The 16618-nt window shown below is 36.7% G+C and overlaps 1 protein-coding gene, 2 long non-coding RNA genes and 1 other non-coding gene across 6 annotated transcripts; all 4 read right to left on the bottom strand.

Moving 5' to 3' along the window:
• LOC113330148 (alpha-hordothionin-like) lies at window positions 1-1005 on the bottom strand. The gene is made up of 3 exons (XM_026576999.1): window positions 661-1005; window positions 458-571; window positions 1-382 (listed from the first exon to the last, which is right to left on the bottom strand). Exons 1-3 carry the CDS (start codon window positions 911-913, stop codon window positions 303-305), a joined length of 447 nt encoding a protein of 148 aa, XP_026432784.1. The 5' UTR covers window positions 914-1005; the 3' UTR covers window positions 1-302.
• A 2328-nt stretch (window positions 1006-3333) lies between these two features.
• On the bottom strand, window positions 3334-8264 carry LOC113329599. Of its 3 annotated transcripts, none has more exons than XR_003349963.1 (7): window positions 8036-8264; window positions 7116-7367; window positions 6927-7026; window positions 5135-5340; window positions 4869-5054; window positions 3852-3889; window positions 3334-3625 (listed from the first exon to the last, which is right to left on the bottom strand). It is a non-coding gene; the product is annotated as an uncharacterized LOC113329599 (long non-coding RNA). The 3 variants fall into 3 exon arrangements; XR_003349965.1 differs by having other exon boundaries at window positions 4869-4967; XR_003349964.1 differs by lacking the exon at window positions 8036-8264 and adding an exon at window positions 7489-7626.
• Window positions 8265-13239: 4975 nt separating this feature from the next.
• TRNAW-CCA lies at window positions 13240-13310 on the bottom strand. Its single transcript has one exon. It is a non-coding gene; the product is annotated as a tRNA-Trp (tRNA).
• Window positions 13311-13478: 168 nt separating this feature from the next.
• LOC113329489 lies at window positions 13479-16063 on the bottom strand. The gene is made up of 3 exons (XR_003349911.1): window positions 15789-16063; window positions 14119-14241; window positions 13479-13970 (listed from the first exon to the last, which is right to left on the bottom strand). It is a non-coding gene; the product is annotated as an uncharacterized LOC113329489 (long non-coding RNA).
• Between the last annotated feature and the right edge of the window lie 555 nt (window positions 16064-16618).

Genomic DNA, 16618 nt, shown 5'->3' with positions numbered 1-16618 from the left:
GAAAGCACGAAACATCATGGCTTCATATATCAACATGCATATTTTCTAGTAGTAATATTGATACTTGCGAACTGTAATTACTTTCTTCGTCATACATGCATGACGATTTTTTTAATTTGTAATAGCAAACTAGTAGAGGATATGCATTACAACTTAAATTGTAAGGCACCGCAGTCACATTCGACTAGATATAAATATGTGCAACACTCACACACCACAATCATTCGAAATAGAAAGGCAACAATTAAGACATAATTAGGACAGCTTCAATTGACTTGGTACCTCCATGCCATAACGTCTCTTTATGCCGTAATAGCTACAGTATTGGAATTCTTGTTGCAGATCTCCAAGCATGCGTTGTTACAACGTTCCACCTCTTCCTCTGGTTTCAAAAAACAATCTCCATTAGGATCTGAAAAAGTCTATAGAACTGAGTAATTTAGATTATTTTTATTACCCGACTTCTGGGGAGTAGTAATTTTGTTATCACACTCAGAAGCTACACACCCCAACTTGCAGTACTCATTGATTTGAGATGCCACCTCCACGTTGGCTTGGTCTTCAAATTCCTCTAGTGACCAAAAAAGAATTGGATTAAATCAGAATCTCTTGTAAAAAATCCGGAAAATTTCAATTCATGATGAGTTCGTGTTTACATACCCGAGTTTAGAGAACTGCTTAATTTAGGGTAACCAGGAGGACATCTGTTCCCTCCAACAATTTTGCAACTACATGTTGATGCACAAACTTGCCTCGCAAAACGTAAACGACAAGCGTTGTAGCAGTTTCTTCCAATGGTGCTCTTGCAACAGCTCTTAGCCTCTACCGGAGTCTGCATTAGAAACAGCCCCAGAATGAGTACGCCCATAACCAGAGCGCCGAGAGGGATTCTCACAAATTTGCCTGCTTCCATTTTCTTTTTCTACTTTTTTATTTTTCAGTTGCTCTCTTCTTGTATATGTGAATAAGTTGAATACATAAATGAAAGTATTGTACATGTATTTATATCCACAAGGATTGAATAGAAAACTCCACTAAACAAGTTTAATTAGTTAGATAGTCATCGTTTCAATCAGTCAACAGCTGCCATTCTTTACTTAAACAGTACTAGTGCTTATCTCTATTAATCGTTAGTCAATTCTCTATCCATTCATTCATCTCCACATGCAAAACCCATCTTTTAGATTTTAGTAGGTTTCAATCGCATTCTTATCCAAGAAAATTGGTATACCAATATTATCATAAAAGTCATTAGTCATTTGTCCTTACCCCAAATAAGACGCTGTATTTATCATTCATCAGTCTTCCTCACTACGGTAAATGTCATAATCTTAACTGTGAATGAAATAATTCAAGTTTTGTACTGTATTTATCTCTGGAAGGTTTCGGTAGAATTATCCGCTACAAAAAAGAATATTATGTGGCATAGAGTATAGGGTGGTAAGCCGCCTTTCTTTACTCCACACAGTATAATTTTTTATTGTGGAATAATAATAGATTCATCCCCCTGGTTCCTTATCTTTCGGTTCCAATAAACGTCTAACAGTTGTCTTAGTATTCTCCGGGAGAAAAAAAAAATTCAGCCTCCCTGAACATAAAATCCTAGTTCTGCCGCTGATTCTCCTCTAACAGGCATGGAGAAAGTCTTCTCAACATTGAAATCAAAATTAAACCAAGGTATCCGCAAAGGAGGAAACGGGCTCCAAGATTTAACTTGAGATCCATAACAACAATTGAGGCCGGGAGTCTTTTGACCAAAGATCTTTTCGAAAACACAAGGTGTTCAAAAACTGTTTTTCCTATTTTCTATCCTCATTTTTCCTATTTTCCATTCCACCATATCAAAAGTCAATTTACTTTTCAATTCTGGTTTTTCCTTTGTACCACCTGTAAAACTCAAATTAATTCTGATCATGATCACTACCATTTTTATCTGTCTTCTTCTTCGTTAAAAAAAAATTAACAACGAGCAACAAGCTGGGCACCAGCCCTTTTTGAATTAGTTAAATTATTATTTTAAGTAAAAGAATTATTAAATTAGGATTCGTATAAAGCTTTAGTTGGCAGCCTAGCAACACACAATCTATGAAAAATAAAACTGCCTAGACCACTACCAGCATCATTACTAACTAAACAATTCTCCAAACGCTTAAAAAAAGTATCTTCACTAAGCTCCCCAAATTAATGAAAGCTAAAACACCCAAATCTAAGCCATGTGAAGCACATTCCTCCAAGTATTTAGTACGCTGATGCATAATTGCTTTCGAAATGGCTTGACCTTGAATGAGAACATGAACCCCATCACCATTAAATGGTGAGAGACCTGTGACGTCCATACACACATCTTGGCCATTTTCCCAGTTGAGAACGAGGATGTCAGCAAGACATAAATCCTTATTGCTATCTGACCAAAAACTCAAAGCAACTTCTTTGCGCACAGGTACACCATCTTTGAAAAAAATATCGGCAATTGCATCACGAACTAAGTCATGGCGTAATTTGGGTCTAATATGTTTAGCATAATGGAGAGCATGATCCTCAAAAATATCCATAGGTTTATGACAACAAGAGCACAAACCATCTTCAACAAACAATGTGATGCCAAGACGATAACAAACTATTGCTCTGAACTGTCTGGGTCCAGGGCATTGATCTAAACCAATAATGGTAACATCCAAAAGGTAATCTTGAGCACGTTTAATCAGGTTACATTTCCACATAATGTAGTCTCTTGCAAATAAAGAAAATTGTACATGGATTTGCTTCTTAACTGCATCAAAATCGTCGCAATACTACACCATTTCTAGGATTTCCTAATGGAAGTAAAATGTTACTAAAAAATAAGAGCTAATTTCCTTAACTAAGAAAGATGGTTATCTATAGGCAGTTATACAATGTGTTAGAATTTTTTCTAACTCTATCAATCCATTAGGTTAATTAAATAGCCTAACACTTGATCTCCATTACAATATTTACCCTGACTAATGATATTTTACACTTCATAGTTACTTTCTAATGTAGAAATTATGTTATAATGTTTGCTAACTCTTTATATAACAGTACAAATGACTAATAGAGAGATGACATGTGTCTTGTTTTTTCAAAATAGTCTAACATAGTTCCTCCGTTGGGAATTTGTTAGATTTTAATTAAGAAAATACTGGCACTTTCAGGTAATCCTGGCATGGAAGCCGGTCTCCTAAAAATACCAGTTCCGGTCACCTGGAAATGCCAGGTTCCCATTACCTGAAAATTTCAGTCCATCCATATTTTCAAATTCAAATTTCAAGACTGCAAATTATTTTAACCATTCTTATTTGTCAAAATCCAGCAATAATTTACAATGTAATCATTCACCAAATTGAATGGATGAAACACATACTAGACATTCAGGTGTCAAAAAAAACTGATTTAGCTAGTGTGCATTACTATATAGATGTTATCCCTGCTTTATATCTACTGGCATCCCAGCATCATCAGTCTTATACCTCTATGTAACGTGCAAGAAGATTTCTTCATCGACATTGTGAACTGGCTCCCCTTGCTGGAGATGTGATAGCGTAAGATTCCAAGCTTGATCGTGTACGGGCATCATAATACCATTACGTGATGCTGTTTCAAGTACCTGCACATTTGTTTTAAGAAGTTAGGTGTAGTCTTATCCTTTTATGATCCAACATACATATAAAAATGGATACAAATACACCAGATTCTTTTCAGTGTTGTTAATCACCACATATATTTGCATTCACATAGAACTAGAACACAAGTCGGTGACCATTTCCTTCATCTCTTACAAGTTTATGTCATCATGTAGGTAATACATTCATGAGCAGTGGATCGTTGCTTACCTATTATCATCCAACCCAGCTTGTTCCCTCATTTGTGCCTACATTTAGAACAAGTATCTGTAAGTATTAGCATAGAAAATATGTACCAAAAACTCATGATACTTTCAAATTACTGCACCAGCTACTAGAGAAGTATACTTTGGACAATGCAGTCATTACATATACCACTAGAGAAATAAGTTAAGGCGCCGTGAACCTTAGAGTCGCAACGTCACATAAGAAATCCATAGTTTGATACTTAAATTAACCATCATTAAGGAATTAGTACGAGGCATCAAAGTTGAACTGGTGATATTTGCATCAAGCCATAAAACCATGTATGTTTCAACAAGGTACATTTTATGCTATTACTGTGAACCCTTCAAAGAATTGTCTACCCTCCAGGTTACGTAAGAATCACATGAGAATCCTTTAACATTTTCCCAATCAATAATTTAAATTGTAAATTCAAAATAGCAATGTGTTTCATGCATAACAAAGGAAATGAAATACTATGTGCAAAATGTGTCAAAGAAAAAGCTACCGAGCTCATCTGCAGGGTTGACAGCCCACCATGTATGTTTCAATAAATGTCTTAGTTTCAGTAGCATATATTTATTGTTGTACAGTGCTACAGTTGTTCTTTTTACATTACACTCTTCTTTTTCAATGTGAGATAAAGAGCACCCTGAAAAGGCCAACTTCTAATCCCCTGCAAACTCATTACTCAAGAAGGTAGACAGCTTCAAGATGAATTCCAGATAGCTTAATAAAAATTATTGCAACCTACAGATCCTATCTCGGGCAAAGGATTACTTTCAAACTCATGATACCAAAAATACCAAAAACTCATGATACAAAATATGTGTATTCTCCGAACCACGTATACACAGGTGTAAATTGTACACCATAAACCACATTGAAACTGACGGAAGTGATTCACATAATTATAGTCAGCAGATAGTAGATATATTTAAGAATACTAGAACTGCATATTTTAATAATATGGAGTAGATTCAAACAGTAAACAAGGCGTACCATCTAAAAATTGAGGGCGAGAGTACATAACATAACTCTGGCAAGAATACAGCCTATATGAGGGCTCTGGCCCATCACTTAATTGATGGACAGGCTTGCCTGTATCAAGCATCAGCATATCCATCAGAATTTGCACCAACCCAGCTCTAGTCTCACGATGAGCACATAGGGACCTTTATAGATGGGCTAAAAAAGGATTATGTTAATATTTTGAATAATTCGAAAGAGGAACCATGAGGTCAAACTTAATTTCACTAAATGCACACCTGGACAATACGAAGCAACCGTATCAATGCCTTTAAAGCTTCTGTGTCAACTAAAGGTGCCCCTTCAGCTTCGATTAATTTCCCACCTACGGATCTGCGGGAAGCGAGGTTCCCACCAGCTCTGTCCATACTCGATCCAAGAGAATCACCCCTTTTAGACGATTCTCCTCTGCGGTTTCTAGGATACATACCAAAAAGTGTACGACCTGTTGGAATTTGGATATGAAACTTCGGAGATATACGAGCACGGTTGTGTTGCTCGTACAGAGCTCCTGTGAAGCAAGACTAACACTTCACTCTCAAAACTCTGTTCTTGTTATTCACTTCTTGCTTCGTTACAACTTACAAATGATACTATGAATGCATATTTATAGGCTTACACAAGACCGACCACAAGATAAGGTCCAGAACATTCTCTAACTATCTCTAGAAGACCTAGAAGACTCTTTACATTTCTTTCACATTAAGCTACTGACTTTGACTAGCACTAGACTTTTCAAGTGTACTGACTCTCGACATTTCTAGATATATTTGTACGGACAAGCTAACCCTTTACAACTTTAACTGTTGACTGTGTAGAGTTCTCTACACTCTCTAAACTAATCTAGATAACTCTAGATTACAAATTATTATTTCCAACATCCCCTCCTAATTTGTAATCTCCATTTCGGTTTCGATCTTCACACAATCTCTGTGTCCTTAGCTTTCTTCGCTCCCAATGCCTGCTTCGCCATTAGCTTTCTTCGCTCGTGGTGTGGCTTCTTCATGCCTGACATTTCCTTATGTCGACATTACGTCTCTTCTCTTAGTGTCTCCATAGCTCTCTCCTTCCATCCTCTTTTCTTCTAGCTAGCTCACATTTTCTGCTAACCTCTCAGTGGGTGCGTTCCCACCGTCTCGGCCTTCAGTCGACCCGGCCTTTACGCGGCCTTCCTTTAGACTTCACTCGGCTACTTCCGCCACAAGTAGAGGAATAGAATCTCGTGACATGGCTTTTCCCATGCCATGTCCGAAAGTGCACTCTTTTCCACATGCACTCCCTACAATTTCTCTTCTCTTTCTATTTTTCTTTCATGGAGACATTTTTTACATCTTCAACGGTACTGAAAACTACTATATATCACGAGCAACATCTTCTTTTTTTAAACTTCTTGTTAATTCTCTTTTTACGTAGAAATGGGTGATACATATGGGGATCTAAAACAAACAATCCAAACTCAAACTTTTAGATATAGTTGAGAATCATACCTTCGCTTTCTTCACTTCACTTTCGCATTTGCTTTAAACTCCACAAACATTTTGATTCGCGCAGCTTACACATCCCATATGGATCGAACCTCCGCTCTGATACCATGTTGGAATTTTAGAACACACTTAAGAGATATACGAGCATGTTGTGTTGCTCGCATAGAGCTCCTAGGAAGCAAGATTATCTCTTTAAACTCTCAAACTCTTAATCTTATTATTAACTTCCTTGTTTCGTTACAACTTACAAATGATACTATGAATGCATATTTATAGGCTTACACAAGACCGACCACAAAATAAGGTCCAGAACATTCTCTAACTATCTCTAGAAGACCTAGAAGACTCTTTACATTTCTTTTACATTAAGCTACTGACTTTGACTAGCACTATACTTTTCAAGTGTACTGACTCTCGACATTTCTAGATATATTTGTACGGACAAGCTAACCCTTTACAACTTTAACTGTTGACTGTGTAGAGTTCTCTACACTCTCTAAACTAATCTAGATAACTCTAGATTACAAATTATTATTTCCAACACGACCATGGTAACGATTTGCCACTCTTTCTCGTAACATAGTTGCCTCCGCAACAAGGGCAGGGGTTAGATTGGCAAGAACAGCATCAGATGATGTCAATAGCACCTGAAATGACCATATTTAACTAACAAATGAGATGTAAAGAAACATGTATACAAAATGCACAAAAAATCTAAACAATCATTTGGCTCCACCTCTTCTCTTAATTCAGTAGGGAATGTGGCAATAATGGAAGCGGGGTCCATTTTAACAGGTTGCCCTTCCAGTTCCTGGGATTGGTGCAATATCTGAGCATGCTGCTGTGCTAAAACCTCTGCAGGGATATCTGGAGGGAGGGCTGCTAGGAATTCAGGATCTATATCATTTTCATTCTCAGATTGAGCATTCAAAGGTTGTGCCACTTGACCTTGTTGAGCAGACAGTACTTGCAAATATCCTCTTCAAACCTGTAATTATGAAACTTGAAGGATGAGTTAATGAGAAATTGAAACAGTCATGACCAAAGAAGTTAAATAGATCCGATATAAGAGGGAAAATCAAAGAAGAAAACTAACTACGAAAACTTACAATTGAAAGTTAAACTGAGATTTAGCAAAGTAATCCGGTGAAACTCCAAAACCCCAAAGATTGGATGTATGATGATAAATTCAATTTGAAATTCCAAAACCCCAAATATCTTCTCGAAAATGTCAATTTAAAAATCAGATTTCAGCTTCAAAAATTCGGAGAAGAAATTCAAAATAGGTTCAAACAAAAAAAAACGATCGTCAATCAGTTAAATAATTGAATCAAACTTCTTCCTTCAGTTTAATCTTCAATCAAAGATCCAGATTCAACAAATTGAAAATACATAAAGATTGAACAAAACTGTAACATAAAACTCAAAATTGAGCTAATTAAACCCTTTTACTGAATCCAACTCAAATCCCGAATCCAGTCTGGGTTTTGACTGAATCTAATCAAAACATAAGAAAATGAAAAAAAATCTCGTTCCAGTAAAGATCTAATCAAAATAAAACTCCGGAATCATCAAACATGAGAAAGAATAACGATTACACGATCAAAAAAAGCATGAAACAATAATGGAGTGAAGATATGGATCCGAAGGACTTACCATGGCTGCGAAACTGGAGTTTGTGGAAGCCCTAAGGAAAAAAGATATTCTAGGGTTTGCAGCTCCTTCATGTTTTGAAATTTTAGATTCTAAATTTAGGGTTATTAAAACAAAACGAAGCGGCTACTGATTTCAGTTGAAGCCATGGCCGATCTGTAAGTGGAAGAAGAAGGGGTAGAAATTCTTTTGAGCTAGGGTTTTCTTCGAGAGGAGGAGGATGAGAGATTCAGAAACGAAGAAAAGGGAAGTTAGTGAGAGAAATTATTTTGATGTTTTATATAAAAACATTTGCACGGTAAAGATTTGATTTAAGGATGGTCATACGGATTAAGGATACTTTGGACGGTAGAAATTTGATTTAACACTGTCATACGGATCAAGGCTAGTGTGTTTTCTTTGTGCTTTCTCTTTATGCTTTTGTGCTTTCTCTTCGTGCTTCCGGTTTGAATTTCGACTAGTCACATAGGTCAAGAAGTAATTTCGACTAGTCATACATGTCATGAAGTAGCTTTAGTGTATGATACATAAGGGTGCACACGGTACGGTTCGGCTCGGTTCTTGCCGAGGCCGAGTACCTGTATCTCCTTAGCCTCGGTTCCAAAATTTTGGACCGGTACCTGTACCTTGTACCTCGGTTCCGGTACCATTCGGTACACGTACGGTACCAGGTACGGTACCGGTACCTATCGGTACTAATTAACTTCAGAGAGGTGTGGTGTTCGCAAACAAACTATAACTGCAGTTTGAGTAGTAATTAACTTCCTAAACTGTGGTACAATAACAAGTCATATGCTAGTGTAGTTGTGCAATTGCTATAATGACTAGTTTTTTGTTGAACTGATGATGCTTCTGCTCATCGTTGATGAAGAATGATAGAGATAGGTGGTTGTGATGGTTGCGATGGATGGACGTCGGTAGCAAACGAGAATGATGATGTTGATGATGGATAATGAAGACTAAGATGGTTGGGAGAGTTGCAGCCGAGGAATGGAGAACAACTCGACAAAACAGGGAAGATCCCATCTGTCATTGTTGATCATGATGATCGCAGTTGAGAGAATGATGATTACTGCCAATGAAGAGGGTGACGTATCAGTGGTGTTGCTGTCATTGACTTTCGAAGTTGAGCTTGGTTTCTGAGACTGTTGGAATTGGAGCTTGGCAGTGATAAGCTGGGGAGGTTACCTTCTCCGCACCTTCTTCAGTTGCAAACTCAATATGGCAATGTCCACTGAATTTTCCATTATCAAGTGAAGAGAAACGCACATCGATAATTTTCCCAGCCCTTTTAAAGAACTTGATCCTACAGCAACAGCGAAAAAAGAGTGTTGAGACAATGAAATGTGGCGAAGGTTAAAAAGTAAAAATAGGATATATACGCACACATCTGATTTAGTAATGGACAAAAATAGGTGCTTGGCAATAAGTGTTTTTGATGCTCCAGTGGTTTCGGTTCCATATCGGTCAATTACAATTTCCATGTTACACAAGTTTTGGCCATCCAACTCCAATACCTGCAATGATAAATTATTCATAGAGTAAAAGCTAACACAGAACTTTCAACAAATTACGGAGCACAAACTGAGAAGTCTACCTTCTTTGCAGCTTCTTCAGTTGCAAACTCAATATGGCAATTTCCCTTGTACTCAATATGGCGGATGATTGCAATTAAACAGGCTATACATGGTCAATGATGCCAGCTTCACTTGTTGACATAAGAGTTTTTTCACTATCTACTCTGTACCTTTCTTAGCATGTTTCGCCGTACATTTTCCACATTGCCTACCGCATGAAATCAGCCTTTCTGCATATAAAAGAAGGAACAGATTAATCAGATAAATCTATACCGAGACCACATAAAAGAAAGAAAATACGATGTGCCCATCAAATCCATTAACTTCTCTACAGCAAACACCATTCCCTTGCAACTCAAGAACATCAATTATTATCGGAAATCATCAGCAACCCCATCGAACACCACCAACATTCGAACCCCATCTCTTCATTTCAACAACAAACACCACCACCTCTCATCTCTGAACATGATAAAATTCAATTGCAATCTTCACTATAACATCATCATCGCCCCCATTAATAGAATCACTACCAAATCTTCACTATAACTCCACCTGTAGCTTCAGCTTAACTATTTTATCCCACTATCTCCATTTCTGCATCACTAACAACATCATCCCAACACTAGTTTATTCCATTAATCTAAACCTCACTGCAACTCTAAGAAATTGCAGCTCCATTCACATAATCTGCACCACCATCCCTGGAACTAAAGTTCAACTGCATACTCAACTCCTCTTTTTCCCGAACTACAACTCAGCTCAACAATTTCATTACCTCCAGCAATCCAATAAATCACTAAACCTAATACAATTCAACTTCTCAAACAATTAACCAATTCAATCATCTCCAACTCTGACAACTAGAGCCAGTTATACCAAACAACTATCTTAACTATAACTCATAGATTCACATACATTCATATACACTCAAGATAATGAATAATCTACCAATTGAAACGAAAATACTAAACTTAATCGAAAAAGGAATCTTACCCAAGCGTTAGAATCCTCTGAAAAGCTGAATTTCCAATTCAAGTTTATAACATGCATTCAAACTCTTCAATTCGACCAAACCCAGTCTCTAATAATCCATGTAGAACCTTAAATTCAACTTCTAAATCTCATTTGAGACCCTCTTGTGAAACCCTAACTCTTCAACCTAACACCAACAACTTCTGAACATCAATTTAAACAACAACCCATTGATTCTGCGTGCAACAGATACTCGGTATCGTTAACAATTCTTCTCAAACCCTTATCTCAAGTTGGGGAAGAACACATGAACCCTAACCCTTCAATTTCTCAAATCAAACTCCCGAATCAGAAACCCTAATCTTCATCCTCAAATATGCCTTGATCTCTGCTCAACCCTCACGATCTCATAATTTAATTTCATCTGTCAAAACTTTCAGAATCGCCAGAGGCGAAGAACAGAAGAAGAAAGAAAGGGAAGTAGGAAACTGAAGCCCTAACCGGCTAACCCTTAGTTTATATATCCCCTTTAATCTAACGGCTAATACTGATCCTTATCCCCCAAATCTAACGGTTTATATAATTCGGGACTTTCGGTCCGGTACGGCACGGTACTTGTATTGGACCGTGTACCTGTACCTCCCAGACCTCGGTTCCTATTTTTGGGACCGGTACCTGTACCTTGTACCTCGGTTCGGTCCAAAATCAGGTACGGTTCCACCGGTTCCGGTTCGGCCCGTCGGTCCGGCTCGGTTCATGTGCACCCTTAATGATACATCATCGAAAACGATAAATATGAAGCTCCGGGAGGGTTCTAACTTCAAACTTACCATGTTACATCATCGAAATCGATAAATGTGAAGCTCAATGTCGATTCGAACTTCAAATTCAATATAACGACAAACAAACTACGAACCACGTAGCTTCGGGAGGGTTTTGACTTCAAACTTAGCAGGATACATCATGGAAATCAATAAATATGAAGCTCAGTATCGACTTGAACTTCAAATTCGGTATAACGACAAACAAATTATGAACCATGAAGTTATGGGTTGGTTTTGGCTAGGAGTTGACTACTATAAGTCGGAAATTTCCTAACAACGATGAATCCAACCATTCATAGGTAAGATTTCATAGGAATATTCTCTGAAACCTTAAAGAAGCCCTTTTATGGTGACTACGAGAAAGAAAGTGGCTCCGAGCTCGAAACCTGGCCGGGAGTTGACTATTATAAGTTGGAAACTTCGTAGAACAATGAATCCAACAATTCATAGGTCATGTGTCGCTTACAACGTCAAATGTGGTTTAAGGGAATACGAACCATGAACCATTAGTGTCTGAAGTGTTTCTAACTACAAATTTAGCAGCAAGATATATCATAGAAACTCGTAAAGGTGGAGCTCATATGTCATTTTTAGCGTCAAATGTGGTTCAAAGGAATACGAACCATGAACCCTCAGTGTCCGAAGTGATTCTAGATACAAATTTAGCAGTATATATATTAGAAATTCGTAAAGTGGAGCTCATGTGTCATTTCTAACTTCAAATGTGATTCAAGGCATACGAACACAGGTCAAATTGAGTTGCATATGTCTAGACTAAATATTAGGTTTTGGATAACAAGGTCGATCTAATTTCTCATAGGGAGTCTATAATAAAAACGTGTTGAGGAAATAGACGTTAGTAAACAAAATCTGTAATTTCGAATCATTAATTTATTTTTGAGACAAAAATCAAATATTGTTGATCAGAGATCGGTCAAAGCATATTTTGGTCCACACTGCACACAAAATCGAAAGATTTCGAGTCACTAATCAATTTTTGAGATACGAATCCGATTTTGTTATAAACTCTGGATATCTCGTTGGATAACAACACAAACTTGTGTCTTCAAGACATTATCAGAATGAGATACACTTGTCTAAACCAAATAGTAAGTTTCGGATAACAAGTCCAATCTAATTTATGTTCGGAAATCCATTTTTAAAACGAGATTGAGGTAATGGAAATAAATGCACAAAATCGAAAGATTTCGAGTCATAAATCGATTTTTGAGGCACGAATACGATTGTATTACATACTATGGAATGTTCTATTCGATAACAAAACAAACTAGAATCATTTATTGGGAAATTATTAGACTGAGCTACACATGCCTAGTCCAATTAATAGATTTCGGATAACAAGGTCGGTCTAATTTGTAATTGTGAATTCATTCGTAAAACAAGATTGAGAAAATAGGTGTAAGTGCACAAAATCGGTAAATTTCTAGTCACTTAAACCAAATAGTAGATTTCGGATAACAAGGTCGGTCTAATTTATAATTATGAATTCATTCGTAAAACGAGATTGAGAAAATAGAAGTGCACAACATAGGTAAACCAAAATAGTAGGTGCCGGATGACAGGGTCAATCTATTCGGGAATCCATTTCTAAACCAAATAGTAGGTGTCGGATGACAAGGTCAATCTATTCAGGAATCCATTTTTAAAACGAGATTGAGAAAATGAAAATAACTGTACAAAATTGGAAGATTTTGAGTGACTGATCAATATCTGAGTCACGAATTACAAATTCATCTAATGTTTGTGACAAAATGTATTTACTGAACTCTGTGATGAAAGAGATTAGCACTGATAAGTAGACAGGATGGAGTGAACCAGGCGTGATTCGAACACGCATCTTCTGATGTGGGGTCAGACGTGCTACCACTGCACCACAAGTTCGGCACCACAAGTTCGGCTTATGTTCTGTATGTGAGTTTCAATATTTCTAAGGATTTTAAATAAAGTTATATACATATAGGTTAATTATGTTAAGTAGATAAAGGGAGCAATACTTGTACACATACACTGTTATTTCAAACTGAGATGAAGACCAATGATTCTAAATTCAATAGACTAATCTTCTAGGCCAATATGTTTGTTACGGTAACTGAGATATTTAGAGAAAACGAATACTTACATAGCTGTTTGGGAAGCAACTTCATCAGGATTAGCTACTGCATGTCCATAGTGACAAAATATGACGACCTGATTTTCATGTATTGATGAACTTGGCATCAAGATAGATCAAACAAGAGACACCCAGTAGCATGACGAATTGTCAATATTCGTACCAAGTACATCTAAACATTAGTTATCTTCGGACTTGTAAAACTTCAAACTCATATCAAATATTGCACCAGGATTGATGTCGAAAACTCTTAATATTACCAAATAGATGGTTTTGGACCAATGGCAGGTTTAGAATCTAGAACATTCAATAATTAGTGCGAAGTTCAGTGTCAATTGCAAATCTGCCATTCAATAATCACATAGGATAGGAAGTTGGCGCGCCCTTGTTTGGTGACACATCTGGATAATTTCAGTTAAGTTGTGTTTATTCTGCAACATAAAACAATGCATAAATCATATCAAACAGCGAAAAATCACAAGAGAATGTTAAAGTAAAATGAGCATGATATAAAGATGATGGGCTTTTCACCTAGACAGTATCACAAAACAAACAGAAACTAGAGAAATAATGGTGCACCTTTGATTTCTTCAACCTGGATTTGTTCTCTGCACACCAAGCTAAATCCAGAGCTATGTCCTTGCTTTGAAGAGCATCAATAACCTTCTTCGCATCGCAGAAGACATCAATGTCAACAAGATCCTGTAGGAGAATTCTGGTAACTATCTTCAACAGAAAATGCAAATGAGAAGCTATGTGTTACTCTTTTAAAAATCTTTTGCCATGTCCAAAGTCGATATTCCCACGTACGCATAATGAAATTTAAGCTGATCGAAGCACTTCAACCAACTCTATTGCTGGACAAATTCAGCATCTCTAGCTAGAATCCGTGCCTACACAGGGTTGTACAGCTAAGTATATCTTATCTAAATTAATATTTTGATGCTGCACCACATTCACATCATCTACTCTACATGGCTTTCAACTATAATCTATAATAATGCACAATAACTTGTACTGATAAAATCATATGACACTAAAAGAAAACTTTTCCAAGCAAGCCATTAAAATTGTACAAATCAGGCGAATTAATTTGTATTCTACTTGTTAAAAATAAAACAATTAAAAATTCTCAAGTTGATCCAATGGAATCATAGCATGAAATTCAACCATTACAGAAGCAGGGTGAAGAAACAGAGTTCTCGAGGATTCTACCCACTAAACCATACTCAATTTCTTGGCAATAAAAACCTCCAATCCAAAAAACCAAAAACAGATATTTGGTGAAGTGGTAGTATCGGTGGAGTAGCTGCTGTTGCTGTGAAAGAGAAGGATAGAGAGTCCCGTCATAGTGGTGGTTGTAGAAGAAATAGAAGAGAGGGAGGCGGCAACAGAAGGAATACAGAGCGGAAAGAAAAATGTGAATTAGGAAAAACCTAAAGTTTTTGTTTACTTGGTCTTGCAAATCACTAAAATGCGCTTCCTGCTTTTCTACCAGATGGGTCACATATGACGTGTGGCAAATGCCATCCAAAATCAACACGCCCAGATTTTTGATCAATTAGGACGTTTGACTGCCCAATTATGGGAAGGGAAGTTATCCACAAATAAGTACAGAGTTAAGAGATGAAAAATAAAAATAAGTCTTGCGTTGTTACAAAATTATGTTGGCGCGACAAGTGTGTAGCCCACGAACCTCTGAAACGCAAAGACCAGCTACATTTTGACATAATTTTTCGTATTAGTAATTTCCAGTCACCCGCAAGTGCGTAGCCTGTGAGACACTGGCTTTGCAATGCTATTGAGGAAGGTGTGATATTTTAACCAGATCGAATTTCCGGTAGGCCTCCCCACCGCAACTATTTAAATAATAATTACCAGTAATGGTCTGATGGGAAACTCACTCCACTCATTGTGTTTACCCTAGCTATCTAAACTATCCTCCTGGAACAATTTTCTTTTCTAGCTAAACCAGATTTTACCCCTCTGTAACAATTGCATGATCCACTCAAATCTTCCAAATAGCTCAAGAACCACAGTTTTAACATCTTTGTCTTACATTAATCAATCTAAGCAATCACAGTTTTGAGGCGATCTTGAGAAAATCTACCATAGAACACTAAATGCAATCAAACCCAAATCATAAAACCACCTAATTTAATCATATTTCAACATGCACTAAACCAACTTCAGAATAATCAAAAACCCTAAATCTCAAACAAAAACAGAAAAGAGATTGAAATACATACCATAATTAAGGTTAGATAGTTTTAATATGTCACCAGAGCTACGTTCGAAATAAGAAGGAGAAGAAATTGAACCTTTCGATTGCCCCTGGTCGTAGAGATAACACAAAATCAATGGGTTTAGATCAATAAGGGAATCTAAATCATAGGGCAAAATTGATCGAGATTGAGTCTGTTTCTTTAAATTGATTTGAAAAGGGAAGCTTAGAGTGGTTTTTTTTGGAAAACAGGCTTTGATTCAACTGATTTCAAATTAAAGTTCTGAATAGGTTTTCTTTTCGACAATTTGTTCTTTCTCGTACAGGCGCACCAGTATTGCTTTGGTTCTATCGAGTGTGGACCGTGGACGCTGGACACGTTGGCTCTTGGTTAAAAAATGGAAATAAACTTTGGTTCCCGCAGCAATTGGTTCTTGGACTTAAGTTATTCTAGGGTTCTAGAATTATCAATCAGTTCCAGGCAAGAGTTAAGAAACATAGAAATTCATTTTATTTTTCTAGTTATTCAAAATAAATCAATGTGTGAGATATGTGTAAGTGTGTTATAAATAAAAATGGTACACAGTTATAAAGATGGGGTTGATTTTAGGATACACGTAATTATGGGTAGAAATATATATATATATTAGTTATTTAGTAGAAATGTGTTAGTTTTGTATAACTAATGAATTCACACTTTGAAATAGTTATTTAGTTTTTACAAGTTAATTCCTAATTATAGTAACCATTGGTTAATTTGCTAACTCTTTATGAGGGTTACCAGAATAATAATGGATCATTTGTATTACCATAATAAAATCGGTTAGAAAACACATTGTTAGTAAAACCTAGGGG

The sequence above is a fragment of the Papaver somniferum genome, unplaced genomic scaffold, assembly GCF_003573695.1.
Source record: "Papaver somniferum cultivar HN1 unplaced genomic scaffold, ASM357369v1 unplaced-scaffold_117, whole genome shotgun sequence".
Lineage (NCBI taxonomy): Eukaryota > Viridiplantae > Streptophyta > Magnoliopsida > Ranunculales > Papaveraceae > Papaver > Papaver somniferum.
This window is presented reverse-complemented; position numbering and strand designations above follow the sequence as displayed.

Coding starts and splice junctions, on each gene's coding strand:
- LOC113330148 (XM_026576999.1), bottom strand. CDS start 913: ATGGAAGCAGGCAAATTTGTGAGAATCCCTCTCGGCGCTCTGGTTATG. Junction 572..660: donor AAGCAGTTCTCTAAACTCGG/GTATGTAAACAC, acceptor TTTGGTCACTAG/AGGAATTTGAAGACCAAGCC. Junction 383..457: donor TACTACTCCCCAGAAGTCGG/GTAATAAAAATA, acceptor TTTTGAAACCAG/AGGAAGAGGTGGAACGTTGT.